This window comes from Salvelinus alpinus, chromosome 10 (assembly GCF_045679555.1).
Source record: "Salvelinus alpinus chromosome 10, SLU_Salpinus.1, whole genome shotgun sequence".
NCBI lineage: Eukaryota > Metazoa > Chordata > Actinopteri > Salmoniformes > Salmonidae > Salvelinus > Salvelinus alpinus.
In genome coordinates, this window is record NC_092095.1 from 71,650,026 (window position 1) to 71,669,854 (window position 19,829).

Consider the following 19,829-nt stretch of genomic DNA (forward strand, 5'->3'; position numbering starts at 1 on the left):
CTATATACATGGAGTACCAGTACCAGATCAATGTGGAGCTATATACAGGAGTACCAGTACCAGATCACTGTGGAGCTATATACATGGAGTACCAGTACCAGATCAATGTGCAGAGGTACAAGCTATTTGAGGTAGATGTGTACAGTGGTAAAGTGGTAAAGGTTTACAAGGTAAAGTGACTAGGCATCAGGATAGATACTAATAAGAATAAAACAATGAACAGAGTAGCAGAAGCATATGATGAGTGTAAAAGTGTGTTTGTATGTATGTTTGTGTTGTGTCGGTAAGTGTGTGTGTGTGTGTGTGTGTATGCAATTAATGAACTATTTATCAGTCTAATGGCTCGAGGGTAGAAACTATCTGGTAGCCTGTTGGTACAAGAGCTGATACTCCGGTACCATTTGCTGGACGGTAGCAGAGTGAACTATCTATGGCTTGAAGTTTGGGGCAATTTTTGGGGCCTTTCTCTGACACGCCTGATATAGACGTCTTGGATGGCAGGGAGCTCGGCCCCGGTGATGTACTGGGCTGTTGGCACTACCCTCTGTAGTGCTTTGTGGTCGAGAGCAGTACATTTGCCATACCAAGCTGTGATGCAGCCAATCAAGATGCTCTCGATGGTGCAGCTGTAGAACATTTTGAGGATCCGATGGCCCATGCCAAATCTTTTCATCTTTTGAGGGGGAAGAGGCACAGTCATGCCCTCTTCACGACTGTGTGGATGTATGTGGGCCATGTTAAGTTCTGAGTTATGTGGACGCCAAGGAACTTGTAACTCTCGACCTGCTCCACTACAGCCCTGTCAATGTGAATGGGGGTGTGCTCTCCCCTCTTTCTCCTGTAGTCCACGATCAGCTCCTTGATCTTACGTCAGTAGGGAGAGGTTGTTGTCCTGGCACCACACTGCTAAATCCATAACCTCCTCCCTGTAGGCTGTCTCATTGCCGTCGGTGATCAGGTCTACCACTGTTGTGTTGTCAGAGAACTTGATGATGGTGTTGGAGTCGTGCCTGTGTAACCGATGTGAAATGTCTAGCTAGTTAGCAGTGGTGCGCACTAATAGCGTTTCAATCGGGTGACGTCACTCGCTCTGAGACCTGAAGTAGTTGTTCCCTTTGCTCTGCAAGGGCCGCGGCTTTTGTAGTGCGATGGGTAACGATGCTTCGTGGGTGTCAGTTGATGATGTGTGCAGAGGGTCCCTGGTTCGAGCCCAGGTAGGGGCGAGGAGAGGGAAGCTATACTGTTACACCTGGCAATGCGGTTGTAGGTGAACAGAGAGTACAGGAGGGGACTAAGCACACACCCCTAAGAGGCCCCCGTGTTGAGGATCAGTGTGGCAGCAGTGTTGTTGCCTACCCTCACCACCTAGGGCCGGCCCGTCAGGAAGTCCAGGATCCAGTTGAAGAGGAAGGTGTTCAGTCCCAGTGTCCCCAGCTTGGTGATGAGCTTGGAGGGGACTATGATGTTGAACGCTGAGCTGTAGTCTATGAACAGTATTCTCACATAGTTATTTCCCCTCTTGTCCAGGTGGGAGACGGCAGTGTGAAGTGCAATAGAGATTGCGTCATCTGTGGATCTGTAGGGGGCGGTATGCAAATTGCAGTGGGTCCAGGGTGTCTGTGATGATGGTCTAGATGTGTGTCATGACCAGCCTTTCAAAGCACTTTATAATTACAGTCATTTATGCAGGTTACCATGGAGTTCATGGGAACAGGGGCAAATGGTGGTCAGCTTGAAACAATTTGGGGGATTATAGACTGGGACAAGGACAGATTGAAAATGTCAGTGAAGACACTTCCTGTCAACTGGTCTGCTTTGAGAACAGTTCCATCTGGCCCGGCGGCCTTGCGAGGTCGAAGGTTAGTAACTGTCGATCTCATGTCCAGTAGTGCTTGGCGGTCATATGTGATAATGGTATGAACTCCCTGTACAAGAAAAGTAAAGATGAACATGAAAAAAAAGTCACAAACTAGCAAGTCGGTTTGGAACTCATAAGACGTTGCCCTTCTCCGTCTGTGCCATCTGTATAGTTAATGTCACACCTGAGACTCAAAAGGTTGACTCAGATCAGATGTCACTTGTAACACATTTTAACCACATAGCAGGTGGGTATGTTTTAAAGGACGCTCGCTGCAAAAAATGTATTGATTACATTCCAAGCTGTAATCATCTCAAGGATGATCAATGTCGACCAAGGTTGACAGTGCATTCAGAAAGTATTCAGACCCCTTGACTATTTCCACATTGTTACGTTACAGCCTTATTCTAAAATGGATTACATTCATTTTTTCCCTCAATCTACACACAATACCTCATAATGACAAAGCGAAAACAGGTTTTTAGAAATGTTTGCAAATTTATTACAAATAAAAAACAGAAATATCTTATTTACATTAGTAATCATACCATTTGCTATGAGACTCGAAATTGAGGTCAGGTGCATCCTGTTTCCATTGATCATCCTTGAGCTGTTTCTACAACTTGATTGGAGTCCACCTGTTGTAAATTATTTTTGATTGGACATGATTTTTAAAGGCACAAACCTGTCTATATAAGGTCCCACAGTTCATGTCAGAGCGAAAACAGAGCCGTGAGGTCGAAGTAATTGTCCGTAGAGCTCCGAGACAGGATTGTGTCGAGGCACAGATCTGGGGAAGGGTACCAAAAAATGTCTGCAGCATTGAAGGTCCACAAGAACACAGTGGACTCCATCATTCTTAAAATGTAAGAAGTTTGGAACCACCAAGACTCTTCCTAGATCTGGCCGCCCGGCCAAACTGAGCAATCGATGGAGACTAGTCAGGATCGAGGGAAAGATAAACAGAGAAAAGTACAGAGAGATCCTTGATGAAAACCTCAGACTGGGGCAGGTTCACCTTCCAACAGGACAACACGACCTTAAGCACACAGCCAAGACAACGCAGGAGTGGCTTCGGGACAAGTCTCTGAATGTCCTTGAGTGGCTCAGCCAGAGCCCAGACTGGAACCCGATCGAACATCTCTGGATAGACCTGAAAATAGCTGTGCAGCGTCGCTTCCCATCTAACCAGACAGATCTTGAGAGGATCTGCAGAGAATAATGGGAGAAACTCCCCAAATACAGGTGTGCCAAGCTTGTAGCTTCATACCCAAGAAGACTTGAGGCTGTAATCACTGCCAAAGGTGCTTCAACAAAGTACTGAGATAATGGTCTGAATACTAATGTCTAAAAATGTCTAAAAACCTGTTTTGCTTTGTCATTATGGGGTATTGTGTGTAGATTGATGAGGAAAAAAATACAATTTAATCAATTTTAGAATATAACGTAACAGAACGTGGAAATGTCAAGGGGTTTGAATACTTTCCTAATCCACTGTGTCAACTGTCCAGTTGCAGAAACTACAGAACAAATACTCCTCCACTGGTCTCAGATCTGAGGGTGGGATTGCAACATTGCTCATTGTCAAGCCAATGAGTGACAAGGAGTTGGCATGATATCACAAAGAGACTGGCACTCCAGCTACTCATCCACTACTATACATATCCACTACTATACATATGAAAATCAAAGGTTGATACCAAAAAGTGCAATAACCTCTTTAGGAAAAAGTTTAAATCTCGCATGTAGGTTTGAAAACATCATTTAGATTGCATGGGTGGGATTGAAACTTTTCTGGCTACAGTAAATGCCAGTTTACTATTCACTGGTGCATTCATGATACAACTACTCCCCCTGCCGGATATTCACTGCAAGTTCAGGCCTCCATGTTGATTTACCATGACACCTGGCAGTTAAAGCGATGGGCCAGTCACGGAGAGGTTGCTGGTTAGAATCCCAGCTCCGACTAGGTGAAAACTCTGTCAATGAGAGCCCCTGAGCAAGGAACTTAATCCTAACTGATCTTGTAAGTCGCCCTGGATAAGAGCGGCTGCTAAACTAATAAAATGTTTTAAAAAATGTAAAAACTGTACCTGTTGCACAAAGTTCGGCGCAGGTGTTGGTAACTGGTTCTCCATACACCTGAGCCGAACGTTGTGCAACAGGGAATTCATATGTTTACCTCAGTAGTTAGATGGTTTGTCATTAAATGTATTAGATAGACATGCTTCTAATATCCGTACATGATTGACCGGTGACTGACAATTTTGAAGTACGTTAGCTAAAACGAGGTGACGTCAGACCGTCTATTTAAATAGGCAATAGAAAAAACATCTGTTCATTGATTGGGTTAAGACGAACCGTCACTCGAAAACTAGCGGACCTACAATTCTACACATTTTGCTTTCAATTGTTAGATTTTTGATTTCAACATCCTTTATTTCACCCGTCCTCGAAAATATGTTTACATTCTCAACTTTATTTTTCATCTTCACGATTTATTTTATTTTGAATTCAATACATACGGCGTAAAATTGACCCCATAAAAGCGTTCCACAGGGATGCTGGCCCATGTTGACTCCAAAGCGTTCCACAGGGATGCTGGCCCATGTTGACTCCAAAGCGTTCCACAGGGAGGCTGGCCCATGTTGACTCCAAAGCGTTCCACAGGGAGGCTGGCCCATGTTGACTCCAAAGCGTTCCACAGGGATGCTGGCCCATGTTGACTCCAAAGCGTTCCACAGGGAGGCTGGCCCATGTTGACTCAAGCGTTCCACAGGGAGGCTGGCCCATGTTGACTCCAAAGCGTTCCACAGGGATGCTGGCCCATGTTGACTCCAAAGCGTTCCACAGGGAGGCTGGCCCATGTTGACTCCAAAGCGTTCCACAGGGAGGCTGGCCCATGTTGACTCCAAAGCGTTCCACAGGGAGGCTGGCCCATGTTGACTCCAATGCTTCCCACAGTTGTGTCAAGTTGGCTGGATGTCCTTTGGGTGGTGGACCGTTCTTGATACACACGGAAAACGGTCCGAGTGTGAAACTCAGCAGCGTTGCAGTTCTTGACACAAACCAGTGCGCCTGACACCTACTACCATACCCCGTTCAAAGGCTCTTAAATATTTTGTCTTCCCCATTCAAAGGCACTTCAACCTTTTGTCTTGCCCATTCACCCTCTGAATGGCACACACACACACACACACACACAATCCATGTCTCAAGATTTAAAAATCCTTCATTAACCCATTCCCTCCCCTTAATCTACACAGATTGATGTGGATTTAACACGTGACATCAATAAAAGTTCATGGCTTTCACCTGGTTTCACCTCTTCAGTCTGTCAGCATTTCCCAAACTCGGTCCTCGGGACCCCAGGGATTACACGTTTTGGTTTTTGCCCTAACACTACACAGCTGATTCAAATGATCACAACTTGATGACGAGTTGACTATTTGAATCAGCTGTGGAGTGTTAGGACAAAACTCCCAAAGTGCCCCCTTGGGGTCTCGAGGACTGAGTTTGGGAAACGCTGGTCTATATAATGGAAAGAGCAGTACTTAAGTTAACAGCTAATGGGGACCCTAACAAAATACCAAAATTCCAAATACTACCTTTTACATGGTCAAACTTCTGTGACAAGCGTTTCGCAGCATCTGCAAATCTGTGTACACAACCAATAAACGTTGATTTGACTCATTCAGACATGTCTATCCAGTCATTGCAGAGGTGTGATGCATATTTAAAGTATTGTAACAGCTTGTTAGGGTTCTAGAACAGGAGTGGGAATTTGTCTCAAGGGCCACATCAGAATTTCAAAATTCAGAAAAACTGCAGTTATTTGAAAATGTAAAGGTCCATTATCATTTCTATTTATCTAGTTTTAGACGTTCACGAGTTGCCTGGAGTGTTTGTTTTTTTACCACAAAAAAAGAATTCCCCCCCAAAGCGTTAATATTTGTATTCAAACCTCCCGCCGGCCAGGGTGATGTATGTCGTCCACCCCTTGTTCAGAAGAACTTTAGGGGCGCTGCAGTCAGTGCAACAGGAGTGCTATCAGTGTAATAGCCGTTAGAGGGCGCTATTTCGTTCCTTTTCGTTAGAAAACGCCAGCTACCAAGGAAAGGGTGTCTCCACCAAGATTCTGGAGGAAAAAAAATTGCTAGTTGGCTAGGAGTCGCCGCTCGGATCAATCCATTACTCGTCCTATTTGAAGACCCCGGGGAAAAGTCGATACGTTTCTGAAACGGTGGTGTTGATAGGTGATGCTGGGAGTAGTAGAAATGACGGGCAGGTAAGAGCTTGGATCCAAGTATGAACACTCGAATTTCACAGCACGTTACCATGCTAATAGCTAGCCGGGCAGCTAACGTTAGCTAATTTGTTCGGTGCAGTACTGTATCTGATAAAGTATGTGATAAAGTGTAACACCTCTAGTGATTTTTTTTAATGATGGGCGTGGGAATCGGCTTGAAACATTAAATAACTTTTAAATAAAGTTAACTAGCTATTTAGTTCGCTAACCTGACTGCTACAGTAGGCTAGTAACGTCAAGTGAGTGGACGTGTGTGTTGTGAACTTGCTAACGTTAGCTACTTCAAACTCTGTTTTTCTCTCTAGCTTGGTAACGTTCGCCTCTTAGTTGCTTAGTTTCTATAACACTTTTAGGTCGAAACATTCAATCTATTTTAAAATGTAAACAAGTTTGATTATTTGGATCATTACACACGGTCTATTTGTAGACCATGTTGTAATTTTTTGGCACTTGATTTGGGGTGTAGGAATAAGCCAATGAGTGTTGAGGCGACACAGTACAGTACGTGTCTCTGATCAATTACGTGATAAACCAACACTGAATACCATCAGACAGCTATGATCTATCATGTCTCTCTGACTGCTCTCAGATGACCAAATTAGGAGACAGACCCTGAGCAACGTGTGTGTCTCCATGGGGACAGCGGTGCTGTGAGTAATATGATTTGAGTAAGGGACTGTCTGAGGGACAAGGCCCCGCCCCTAAAACCAGGCTTGTCTTTCTGTCCCAAAAGGCTCCCTATTACCTATGTAGTGCACTACCGTTAACCAGCCATAGGGATGTGGTTAAAATTAGTCCACTATATAGGGAATAGAGTGCCATTTGGGATGAACACCCCCACTCTGTAAAACACTGATCTGTAGTAGAGAGGAAAATATATTGACCTTTGCCAGTGTTGTTTCTGTAGACACTCAAGGCAGATCTCCAACAGCCCAGCAGTTCTCTGTTGGAATAACTTTCTCTTTGGATTTCTTTCACATTGCATTCCCCTATTCAAGCCCCCTGCAGGAGAATCTGCTGCTGTGTGGTAGCCAGAGTGCCAGTTTCTTGTTGTTATTGTGCCAACTCCTTGCCAATTACTGCAGTCAGTTGAGTTGCGCAAGACCACAAACAGATTTGGGCTAATTTCACAGGGATTGCTGTGTCAGGATCAACAGAACAGCAGCAAATAATTCTGGAGTTGTCGTCTGTTCTGATCTTCATACTTTCATTTTTGTCACCATAGCAACATGGCGAACGCCCTGGCAAACGCGTCGTGCGAGCGCTGTAAGAGCGGCTTCGCCCCGGCAGAGAAGATCGTCAACAGCAACGGGGAGCTGTACCACGAGGGCTGCTTCGTCTGCGCGCAGTGCTTCCAGCAGTTCCCCGAGGGGCTCTTCTATGAGGTAGACTAACACAGGGCATCACATGTAGGGATGCACAATTCCAGTCATTTCCCCACAAATTCCCAGGTTTTCCAAAAATCATGGTGGGAGGATTCTGGATTTCCGGTTTATTCCCTCCAGGATATCTGGTAAACTGGGGAATTTGAGGAAAGTTGCCGCTATTCAAATGTCAAACTGTTCAATGTTTGGGTTTATTGTGTGAGTGAAGCACCCTTGTTAAATGTCATAGTTTTCTCCTGACAGTTTGAAGGCAGGAAATACTGTGAACATGACTTTCAGATGCTCTTCGCTCCCTGCTGCCACCAGTGTGGTGAGTACACACACACACACACACACACACACATATATACACACACACATATATACACACACACATATATACACACACACACACACATACATACACACACCAAATCTCTTTGTAAACTGTCCACTGTGTGTGTATGTGTTCTCATGTTGTATTGGTGGGTGGGTGTTCTCATGTTGTATTGGTGGGTGGGTGTTCTCATGTTGTATTGGTGGGTGGGTGTTCTCCATGTTGTATTGGTGGGTGGGTGTTCTCATGTTGTATTGGTGGGTGGGTGTTCTCATGTTGTATTGGTGGGTCGGTGGGTGTTCTCCATGTTGTATTGGTGGGTCGGTGTTCTCATGTTGTATTGGTGGGTGGGTGTTCTCATGTTGTATTGGTGGGTGGGTGTTCTCCATGTTGTATTGGTGGGTCGGTGTTCTCATGTTGTATTGGTGGGTGGGTGTTCTCATGTTGTATTGGTGGGTCGGTGTTCTCATGTTGTATTGGTGGGTGGGTGTTCTCATGTTGTATTGGTGGGTCGGTGTTCTCATGTTGTATTGGTGGGTGGGTGTTCTCCATGTTGTATTGGTGGGTCGGTGTTCTCATGTTGTATTGGTGGGTCGGTGTTCTCATGTTGTATTGGTGGGTGGGTGTTCTCATGTTGTATTGGTGGGTCGGTGTTCTCATGTTGTATTGGTGGGTGGGTGTTCTCAGGGGAGTTCATCATTGGCCGTGTGATCAAGGCCATGAACAACAGCTGGCATCCTGATTGTTTCTGCTGTGATATCTGCCAGGCTGTGCTCGCTGACGTCGGCTTCGTCAAGAACGCTGGCAGGTGAATCTCCAACCAATAACACTGCACATTATACAGGGGCGTCCCCAGCCAGTCACACTGCACATTATGCAGTGGTGTCCCCAGCCAGTCACACTGCACATTATGCAGGGGAGTCCCCAGCCAGTCACACTGCACATTATACAGGGGAGTCCCCAGCCAGTCACACTGCACATTATACAGGGGAGTCCCCAGCCAGTCACACTGCACATTATGCAGTGGTGTCCCCAGCCAGTCACACTGCACATTATGCAGGGGAGTCCCCAGCCAGTCACACTGCACATTATGCAGGGGAGTCCCCAGCCAGTCACACTGCACATTATGCAGTGGTGTCCCCAGCCAGTCACACTGCACATTATGCAGGGGAGTCCCCAGCCAGTCACACTGCACATTATGCAGGGGAGTCCCCAGCCGTTCACACTGCACATTATACCATGGTAGATGACTATTTAACCAATCACAAATCAACTCTCTCAGTAGTATGTTTGTATAATACAGTACTGTGAGAGTATTTGCCCCATCTCTGATTTTCTCAGTTTGTTGATATTTGTAAACTCAGGTTCCCTTTATCTAATATCAGGTTTTGGTTGAAGATCTGGTAACATTCAGTATCAACAATATACAAGAGAACATCAGAAAGGAGGCAAATACTTTTCCAACACTGTAAATAAAGCGTAGGAGAAACTTCTACTGTGTCCACCCTTTCCCTGCTTTGTTTGGCCCAGCCAGACATGTTGGATACCCATCCTGCTTTTTGTCCCTGCCCAGGCACCTATGTCGGCCCTGCCACAACCGTGAGAAGGCTCGAGGTCTGGGGAAGTACATCTGTCAGAAATGCCATGCCATCATCGAGGACAGCCCTCTCATCTTTAAGAACGACCCCTACCACCCCGACCACTTCAACTGCAACAACTGTGGGTCAGTACACTTCACAGCTCCCCCCTGATATCTGACGTGTTCCTGATTCCATTATGTGGGTCAGTACACTTCACAGCTCCCTCCTGATATCTGACATGATGTGTTCTTGATTCCATTATGTGGGTCAGTACACTTCACAGCTCCCCCCTGATATCTGACATGACGTGTTCCTGATTCCATTATGTGGGTCAGTACACTTCACAGCTCCCTCCTGATATCTGACATGATGTGTTCCTGATTCCATTATGTGGGTCAGTACACTTCACAGCTCCCCCCTGATATCTGACATGATGTGTTCCTGATTCCATTATGTGGGTCAGTACACTTCACAGCTCCCCCCTGATATCTGACATGATGTGTTCCTGATTCCATTATGTGGGTCAGTACACTTCACAGCTCCCCCCTGATATCTGACATGATGTGTTCCTGATTCCATTATGTGGGTCAGTACACTTCACAGCTCCCCCCTGATATCTGACATGACGTGTTCCTGATTCCATTATGTGGGTCAGTACACTTCACAGCTCCCCCCTGATATCTGACATGATGTGTTCCTGATTCCATTATGTGGGTCAGTACACTTCACAGCTCCCTCCTGATATCTGACATGATGTGTTCTTGATTCCATTATGTGGGTCAGTACGCTTCACAGCTCCCCCCTGATATCTGACATGATGTGTTCCTGATTCCATTATGTGGGTCAGTACACTTCACAGCTCCCCCCTGATATCTGACATGATGTGTTCCTGATTCCATTATGTGGGTCAGTACGCTTCACAGCTCCCCCCTGATATCTGACATGATGTGTTCCTGATTCCATTATGTGGGTCAGTACACTTCACAGCTCCCCCCTGATATCTGACATGATGTGTTCCTGATTCCATTATGTGGGTCAGTACGCTTCACAGCTCCCCCCTGATATCTGACATGATGTGTTCCTGATTCCATTATGTGGGTCAGTACACTTCACAGCTCCCCCCTGATATCTGACATGATGTGTTCCTGATTCCATTATGTGGGTCAGTCACTATTTAGAATAATGAAAGCAAGAGTGTTTAAGATGTTACCATTTATCCTGCTTCAAAAGCACTGTTTGTGTGTGTTTTGTGTAATATAATGGTGTATAATGTTTGTCCCTCCCCTCTCCCTGTAGTAAGGAGCTGTAGTAATATTTGTTCCTCCTTTCTCCCTGTAGTAAGGAGCTGTAGTAATATTTGTTCCTCCTTTCTCCCTGAAGTAAGGAGCTGTAGTAATATTTGTTCCTCCTTTCTCCCTGTAGTAAGGAGCTGTAGTAATATTTGTCCCTCCCCTCTCCCTGTAGTAAGGAGCTGTAGTAATATTTGTCCCTCCCCTCTCCCTGTAGTAAGGAGCTGTAGTAATATTTGTCCCTCCCCTCTCCCTGTAGTAAGGAGCTGTAGTAATATTTGTCCCTCCCCTCTCCCTGTAGTAAGGAGCTGTAGTAATACTTGTTCCTCCTTTCTTCCTGTAGTAAGGAGCTGACAGCAGATGCCAGGGAGCTGAAGGGAGAGCTGTACTGTCTGCCCTGCCATGATAAGATGGGGGTGCCGATCTGTGGCGCCTGCAGAAGGCCCATCGAGGGACGCGTGGTCAACGCCATGGGCAAGCAGTGGCACGTCGAGGTGTGTGGTCGGAAATGACATGATGGGCTCTCGTGGTATTTTAGACATATTTGGACTCCAATGTGATGGTTTAGTCAGATGTTTGCTGAGTAAGCTTTTACAAAGAAATGATATGTTACATTTTTATAATTTTTATACTCTCCATCCTGTGACACTTCTTTTCCTTCCAACACATTCCTTCATACTTTATTTTTCTCTACATCCTCATCTTTGTGGCCTCTTTTATCCCTCTCTTCTCTTCCTCCCTCCTTCCCCCCTCCTCCTCTCCCAGCACTTTGGGTGTAGTGTATGTGAGCGGTCGTTCCAGGGCCATCCCTACTATGAATGTAAGGGCTATGCCTACTGCGAGTGGCACTTTAACATGGTGAGAAGGGGTTATGTCCCAAATGGCAGTAGTCCCTATGTAGTGCACTACTTTAACTAGAGCCCATAGTGTTCTGGTCAGAGTTAGGGCCCTATGTAGGGAATAGGGTGCCATTTGGGACAGATACCAGGAGAAGGGAGGGCTTTCTCCTCCCACACATAGAAACTGCACTGCAGGAAACAACATTGCATAGCGAGCTACGCAACTACACTCTTCAGCCACATACACCCGTCATATGTCAATAGAAACAAGAGGCATACCATTACCGCATTCACAGATAAGTTCTTACCCAGAAATACATGGGTGTGGGTGCCTAAACACATTGTTGCACTTTAATCTCTCACAGCTTTACAGTACTGATGATTACACTACAAGTAGTCTACAGTGCCTGGCCTGCCTGCAGTTGACATTCTCTCCACTAGAGGCCATTGTTCCGCTGTCTGTCCTGAATGACTGCTGTGTGTGTGTCATGCATCTTTCTGACCAAGCCCCCTTGAGTTACTTGGGCCAGTTGTATTCATAAAGCTCTCAGAGTAGGGCTGATATAGGGTTAGTTTAGTCTTTAAAGGTCCCAAACAGTCATTCTGATTCCCATGTAAAATAGCATTTTAAGTGACTAAAATATCCCCCATAATATTTGTTTTGGATAGAAATGCTCAATGTGGTCTAAACTACCAGGAAGTTTGAAAAGACAGGCTGAGTGGGGAGCTTATACTTGTGAGCTCTCCTTGACTGACAGCTCTTTGAAACCCCTATGTCAAGCAACTTGGATACAGTGTTGCAGTAAAATCATCTCAAGCAAATGTGGTGATACATTTTACTACCTCTCCCATTTGGCATGTCTGTTATGTGGTTCACAGCAGCACTGACGGATGTGTTGACATGACAACGGCGTCTGAGTTTCTAACAACCCCCGTTCCATGCTGGCTGAAGACCTAGCTAGCCCGTAACTAGCTAACACCAGACACAGATGAAGACCTAGCTAGCCCGTAACTAGCTAACACCAGACAAAGATGAAGACCTAGCTAACACCAGACACAGATGAAGACCTAGCTAGCCCGTAACTAGCTAACACCAGACACAGATGAAGACCCAGCTAGCCCGTAACTAGCTAACACCAGACACAGATGAAGACCTAGCTAGCCCGTAACTAGCTAACACCAGACACAGATGAAGACCTAGCTAACACCAGACACAGATGAAGACCCAGCTAGCTAACACCAGACACAGATGAAGACCTAGCTAGCCCGTAACTAGCTAACACCAGACACAGATGAAGACCTAGCTAACACCAGACACAGATGAAGACCCAGCTAGCCAGTAATTAGCTAGCACCAGGCACAGATAAAAGGGGACACAAGTGTCTTTACCATAGATGAATAGTGAAAACTTTTAATTATATTTGATGACACCTTACAGTCCAATTTTGGCACCAGTAGAGTAGCTGTATAAACCACGCCCCTCCACAAACACGCCTTCTCCGATGTTGGTTACAAAGCGGTACTTATTTTAAATTAGGTAAGAGAATATCATTTTACCATTGGTGTATTAAAATGAGTTAGGGTGATGTCACCCTAACCCCTTAACAATGAATCCAAGTGTTTGACATGGGGGAGGGGACCAGTATCTTTATGACTTTATCAATGTAGGAGCAACAGTCATTTTTCATACTTTGACCTGGTTTCATTCAAATATCATCCAGTTTCATGAAAAACATGGATTTTTATTTGACTGTTCATGACCTTTAAGATCATAATGAATAACATATGTATAGGTAGATCACCTGATCCTAGATCAGCACTCCTTCACTGATACGCTTTGTGAATATGTGCCCTGATGGCAGCTGACTAGAGTTAGCCAAGTTAGCTTACTTAACTGCTTGTGCCTGTAAGTAGAGTTAGCAATATGTTAACGCCTGTGTAGTGGTGTCTGCCTGTGACAAGAGTTAGCTATTAGCCATGCTAACTTGGGGTGCTACTTCCCTGTGACTAGTTAGCCATTAGCCATGCTAACATGTGATGTTGCCTGTGTTTGCAGCATTTTGTGTGTGCTAAGTGTGAGAAGCCGTTCCTTGGACACCGCCACTATGAGAGGAAGGGTTTGGCCTACTGTGAGACCCACTACAACCAGGTAATAAAGCTATGATCTGACTGTGAGACCCACTACAACCAGGTAATAAAGCTATGATCTGACTGTGAGACCCACTACAACCAGGTAATAAAGCTATGATCTGACTGTGAGACCCACTACAACCAGGTAATAAAGCTATGATCTGACTGTGAGACCCACTACAACCAGGTAATAAAGCTATGATCTGACTGTGAGACCCACTACAACCAGGTAATAAAGCTATGATCTGACTGTGAGACCCACTACAACCAGGTAATAAAGCTATGATCTGACTGTGAGACCCACTACAACCAGGTAATAAAGCTATGATCTGACTGTGAGACCCACTACAACCAGGTAATAAAGCTATGATCTGATTGTGAGACCCACTACAACCAGGTAATAAAGCTATGATCTGACTGTGAGACCCACTACAACCAGGTAATAAAGCTATGATCTGACTGTGAGACCCACTACAACCAGGTAATAAAGCTATGATCTGACTGTGAGACCCACTACAACCAGGTAATAAAGCTATGATCTGACTGTGAGACCCACTACAACCAGGTAATAAAGCTATGATCTGACTGTGAGACCCACTACAACCAGGTAATAAAGCTATGATCTGACTGTGAGACCCACTACAACCAGGTAATAAAGCTATGATCTGACTGTGAGACCCACTACAACCAGGTAATAAAGCTATGATCTGACTGTGAGACCCACTACAACCAGGTAATAAAGCTATGATCTGACTGTGAGACCCACTACAACCAGGTAATAAAGCTATGATCTGACTGTGAGACCCACTACAACCAGGTAATAAAGCTATGATCTGACTGTGAGACCCACTACAACCAGGTAATAAAGCTATGATCTGACTGTGAGACCCACTACAACCAGGTAATAAAGCTATGATCTGACTGTGAGACCCACTACAACCAGGTAATAAAGCTATGATCTGACTGTGAGACCCACTACAACCAGGTAATAAAGCTATGATCTGACTGTGAGACCCACTACAACCAGGTAAATGGTACCCTATGTAATGCACTATGTTTGACAGGTCCCATGGGGCTCATGTCCCTCAACGGTCATGGGATAGGGTTGCTGAGTAACACAGTTATTGCATGTTTCTCTGGCTGGCACTGACTGAAATGTAAAGTTTGATAATGGTTAAATCAAGTAGTGTATGATTGGTGAATGAAATGCTCATCTCTGCCTGTGTCTCAACCCTCTAGCTCTTTGGTGATGTGTGCTACCACTGCAACAGAGTGATAGAAGGAGATGGTAAGCATCAACTGTTTTTCATGTTTAATGAATTGTTTTAGAACGATCTAAAGCCATAATGGACTTTCTGTTCCTCCTGTAGTGGTGTCAGCCCTGAACAAAGCATGGTGTGTGAACTGCTTCTCCTGCGCCACCTGCAACACCAAGCTCACCCTCAAGTATGTTGTTATTACATTATTATATATCAGTGGTATTATACTGGGCTCTTTCCTAACCCTTTGGCTCTTCCTGTCTGTCGTTGTCCTGCCTTCCTCTCAATCTGTGTGCGTCCCAAAGGACACCCTATTCCCTATAAAGTACTGTGTTTTCTCTAACCTTCCTCCTATTGGACACAATCTGTTTTTCCTCTTATTTCTCTAGTCTTCTCACTTCTCCACCCTGTGCTTTTTCCATCCTCTGTTTTCTCTTCTCTCTCCCTCCCCTTCCTGTGGTGTAACAGAGACAAGTTTGTAGAGGTAGATCTGAAGCCTGTATGTAAGCACTGTTACGAGCGGATGCCTGAGGAGCTGAAACGCAGACTGGCCCGACGCGAGAGGGACGCCTCAAAAGACCGCAAAAAGAAACCTGTTATCTGTCTGTAGACTTTTCCAGTCCTCTTCTTTTCATCTTCACTATCCTCCTCTCGCTCATTTTCATCCATTGGTTAGTAATTCCACTTCCTGTCTTCTTCACTATCCTCATTTCCATCTATTGGTTAGTAATTCCACTTCCTGTCTTCTTCACTATCCTCTCATTTCCATCCATTGGTTAGTAATTCCACTTCCTGTCATCTTCACTATCCTCATTTCCATCTATTGGTTAGTAATTCCACTTCCTGTCTTCTTCACTATCCTCATTTCCATCTATTGGTTAGTAATTCCACTTCCTGTCTTCTTCACTATCCTCTCATTTCCATCCATTGGTTAGTAATTCCACTTCCTGTCATCTTCACTATTCTCTCATTTCCATCTATTGGTTAGTAATTCCACTTCCTGTCATCTTCACTATTCTCTCATTTCCATCTATTGGTTAGTAATTCCACTTCCTGTCTTCTTCACTATCCTCTCTCATTTCCATCTATTGGTTAGTAATTCCACTTCCAAGTCACTCTTCATTTATCTTTTCCTCCTTATTGTCTTTCCTCTTGTTGTTTTCTCCTCTAGTTTGCTTGATCTGTTTTGTCATTGTTCTGTCATTGCTCTGTTATGTGACAATGGCTGCGTCCCAAATGACAACCTGTGGGCCCTGGTCCAACGTAGTGCACTATAAAGGGAATAGGGTGCCATTTGGGATGCACACGTTGTGATCAAAGGTGTAATGTGTAATCTTCCACATTCATATGATATGGAGGTCATTTCCCTTTAAAAATACAATATTTAGTGTTGGTTCCACTTCAGTACATCTGACTGTATTTCTGTCCTGTCATGCTAGTTGTGTGATCATAGTGTAACTTGCTAAGGATAGAAACCTGCATGTGCTGCTGTTCATGAGAATACAAAAACATTTAAAATAATTATTCGTAAAGCACATTTCATACACAATGGAGCCCAAAATGAATTACAAAATACTGACTGTGTCTCCCCTGTCCTCTGTTGACAGGAACAAGTTTGTGGAGTTTGACATGAAGCCTGTGTGTAAGAAATGTTATGAGAAGTTTCCTCTGGAACTGAAGAAGAGACTGAAGAAACTGGCTGAGACTGTCGGACGCAAGTAGACCTCCGAGTACCAAGGGGGCGACACTCAACAAAATGTCCAGTAGCTTTCCCAAAGTTCCAGAAACTCTGGAAAATTCCCTGGCTCTCCGGATGTCCTGCTTATTCCCTATTGATTCTGGGGATCTTCCATTTCTGGGTTTCTAGAAACCTGTTATTTTCAGAAGGTTACTGGAGGTTTGCAGCCCGACGAGCAACGCTGAAACCGATATTAACCTTAACAAGTGCCCAAATTAATCGTATAAATGTGTCAGACTCAAAATACTGTCTGTTCCAGTATTTTAGTCTTTGACGTCCTCGGGTACTCAGTATAACGTGTTAATCTTTTCTCACTTTTTAATTGATTATTTTTGTGCAAGTGGCTTTTTGCATGTGGAGCTGTTTTCCAGATGTCCAGTCTTATTCAAACAATATAGAACCTCATTCTGCCTGACAATGACCTATGAAAGCATGGAGGGGGAAAAACGATGGGTGAAATGCATTTAGATATTGTTAAGAAATAATGCATATAACTGTCTGATCTAGTTTGGCCACGAGCGGACCAAATGAACAGCATTATAAAGGGTTAATGACATCTAATAAAATACTTGCACACTGTCTTAAAGAGATGAGAAGGTGCTTGTAGTACTCTTAAAATAGCTTTTGTCTTGTGCCTTGGGTATGAATATACACTGAGTATACAAAATATTTCCATGACATAGACGGATCAGGTGAAAGCTATGATCCCTTATTGACGTCTCTTCAATCAGTAGATGACAGATTTAAAGAAGGATTTTTAACTCAGTACAAGTACTAATGTTTGGTAAGCTCAGTGTATATTTTACACTGCATTATATACTGTAAGTGTGTCAGATAATATGCATGTGGTTGTCCAATATACTGGCATGTGATCCAGACTTACTACAACTGCCTTAATTAGAGAATATTCCTCACTTCTGTGTAAGAATGAGAATTCTAGCTGTGTATCAGAACGTGGAGCCCATGAGTCTGGTATGTCATCTATGAGTCTGGTATATCATGTGTGAGTCTGGTATATCGTGTGTGAGTCTGGTATATCGTGTGTGAGTCTGGTATATCGTGTATCCTAACATTTGCTTGTAATCAAATAAAATGTCATGGGTTTGTTTGAATATTACTCCCAACCGTTTCAGAGGAGGAGAGTTGAAAGGAATGGAGATGGACACGTCTTAGCATGCTACTCCATTTTGTTCCATCACTGTGAGTCGCTGACAGGTATAAACAAGTTAGGGGAGTGTTTCATGGAGCACAATCGCTTAAGTAGAATTAGTTAGATAGGTATGATAAATATACGTATGTAAAGGTCTTAATTACACCCTAGATCAGCTAGATGCAGGCAAGAGTGTGCAAGGCGGTTTTGAATGTGTCACTATCTGACACCTGGATTACTCAAAATTATCTCAACCTGTGTACCTACATTGTAAACTTTCATTCATAGGCTAGGTTGTAGCAGCCACATGATGGGTACAGGGAAAATGTTAGTATCATGTAGTAGCCTACACCTATTGATGTTACATTGAGATGGGTGAATGGAATATGAATGACAGTCATCCAATATGTTGTCATAGAAATACAATTAAAATGATAATTCTTCCTCATCTTAAACGGCACTGATTGCCACTGTCGTCTCCTGTGTACATACCTAATATTGAGTACATACCTGCATCTCCTGAATACAAACCAAGTAATCTAACGTATAGGTCTTCATGCGCTGTTGAGAACTTTGATGATCTCAAAATGGAGTCAGTCGGCAGTTGTGAGGGCTCTGAAGTTGAGCCTGTCCAGGATGTGGTGGACCTTCCTGAGGCGACAGGTGTGGTAGAGACGTCCAAAGTATGCCCTGAGACTCCTACCGGAGATCATTTTGGAAAGAGTGGATTCCTGCTTCCTGCTTTTTGGCCGACCCATACGTCGGGGTAAAGCTGGGTAAAGGACAAAAAAAGGGTCATCAATGGGGGTTAATAAATGGGGTTGAGTGTAGAAGTGGATCAAATGAAAAGGAATATTCCTAGTGTTTGTGACACCTGACATTTGGTGAGACAGAGACCGGTGGTAATGGCGAGACAGAAAAGCATGTCTGTCTTGTTGAGCTTTGACAGAGTTGCTACCTGATAAGGTCAGGTTAGATTAGGTATTCCGTGAGGGCCTATGTTCTGAATCCGCTCCGCTACGGTGCTTTAGGTGCCAAGGATTTGGACATGTTGCAGCAGTGTGTAGAAGATGGATCCCGCTATGTGAGGAAAGTGCAGGAGGGCATAGTAAGAGGGAGTGTACAGTTGAGATACAGAAAGCACTGTGTGTCAACTGGGGGTTTTCATGCAGCAGGGGACCCAAAGTGCCTTGTGAGAGAGACAGGTTGAGATTGCCAGAGTACGAGTGGGGCTGAAGCACGCTGAAGCAGTGAAGTGGGTATCCCAAGGGTGAGAGAGTCGGGTGAGAGCCTCCCAGTGAGTAGGCCTGAAGAGAGGATGGGTTTAAGTATGGTTGGATTTCTGATCAACGGCACCGATGGAGCGGAAAGTACATGTGGCAGCTGCAGAGAAACAGGGAAATGGTTCAACTGAAATGTGTCTTCCGCATTTAACCCAACCCCACTGAATCAGAGAGGTGCGTAGGGCTGCCTTAATCGACATCCACGTCTTCGGCGCCCGGGGAACAGTGGGTTAACTGCCTTGCTCAGGGGCAGAACGACAGATTGTTACCATGTCAGCTTGGGGATTTGATCCAGCAACCTTTCGGTTACTGGCCCAGCGCTCTAACCATTAGGCTACCTGCGAACCACGGAAAAAATAAAACAGGTAAAACATTGTGAGAGGTTTTTGTGCAGAAGATCTACAGGAAGTTTTGAGGGAAGGGGTTCCATCCTCCCAGGTGGAAGGCCTGTAGGATCGTTTAGGGACAAAGTAAGGCTCCTTAACTGTGTTGTCAAGAAGATAACTTTTGTGTCGGGTTCAAATGTATTACTACGTATGTAATAGCACATTTAAACTTTCTAATATCAAAATATCTCATTTAAGATTTTCCCCTGTTTTTTGTTGTTTGTGACCAAAATCCACAATCCGACCTGCGAAAAGCAGCAATACGCAACACAGAGTCTGCCCGAAATGTACATGAAGAATAAGATAT

At 44.5% G+C, this 19,829-nt stretch overlaps 1 protein-coding gene across 4 annotated transcripts; it reads left to right on the forward strand.

The window, feature by feature from the left end:
• The first annotated feature begins 5,904 nt into the window (after window positions 1–5,904).
• Window positions 5,905–17,815, forward strand: LOC139532821 (LIM and senescent cell antigen-like-containing domain protein 1). 4 transcript variants are annotated; one of them, XR_011666655.1, is made up of 11 exons: window positions 5,912–6,146; window positions 7,393–7,552; window positions 7,796–7,862; window positions 8,556–8,676; window positions 9,442–9,591; window positions 11,081–11,231; window positions 11,503–11,595; window positions 14,946–14,994; window positions 15,077–15,152; window positions 15,434–15,636; window positions 16,573–17,815. XR_011666655.1 is itself a non-coding variant. In XM_071330915.1 (11 exons), coding segments are annotated over exons 1-11 (1,032 nt in total). In that variant the 5' UTR covers window positions 5,912–6,117; the 3' UTR covers window positions 16,575–17,815. The 4 variants fall into 4 exon arrangements, 2 of the variants coding, with proteins under 2 accessions (XP_071187017.1, XP_071187016.1); XR_011666654.1 differs by lacking the exon at window positions 11,503–11,595 and adding an exon at window positions 13,633–13,725; XM_071330915.1 differs by lacking the exon at window positions 11,503–11,595 and adding an exon at window positions 13,633–13,725 and having other exon boundaries at window positions 15,434–15,567.
• Window positions 17,816–19,829: the final 2,014 nt, after the last annotated feature.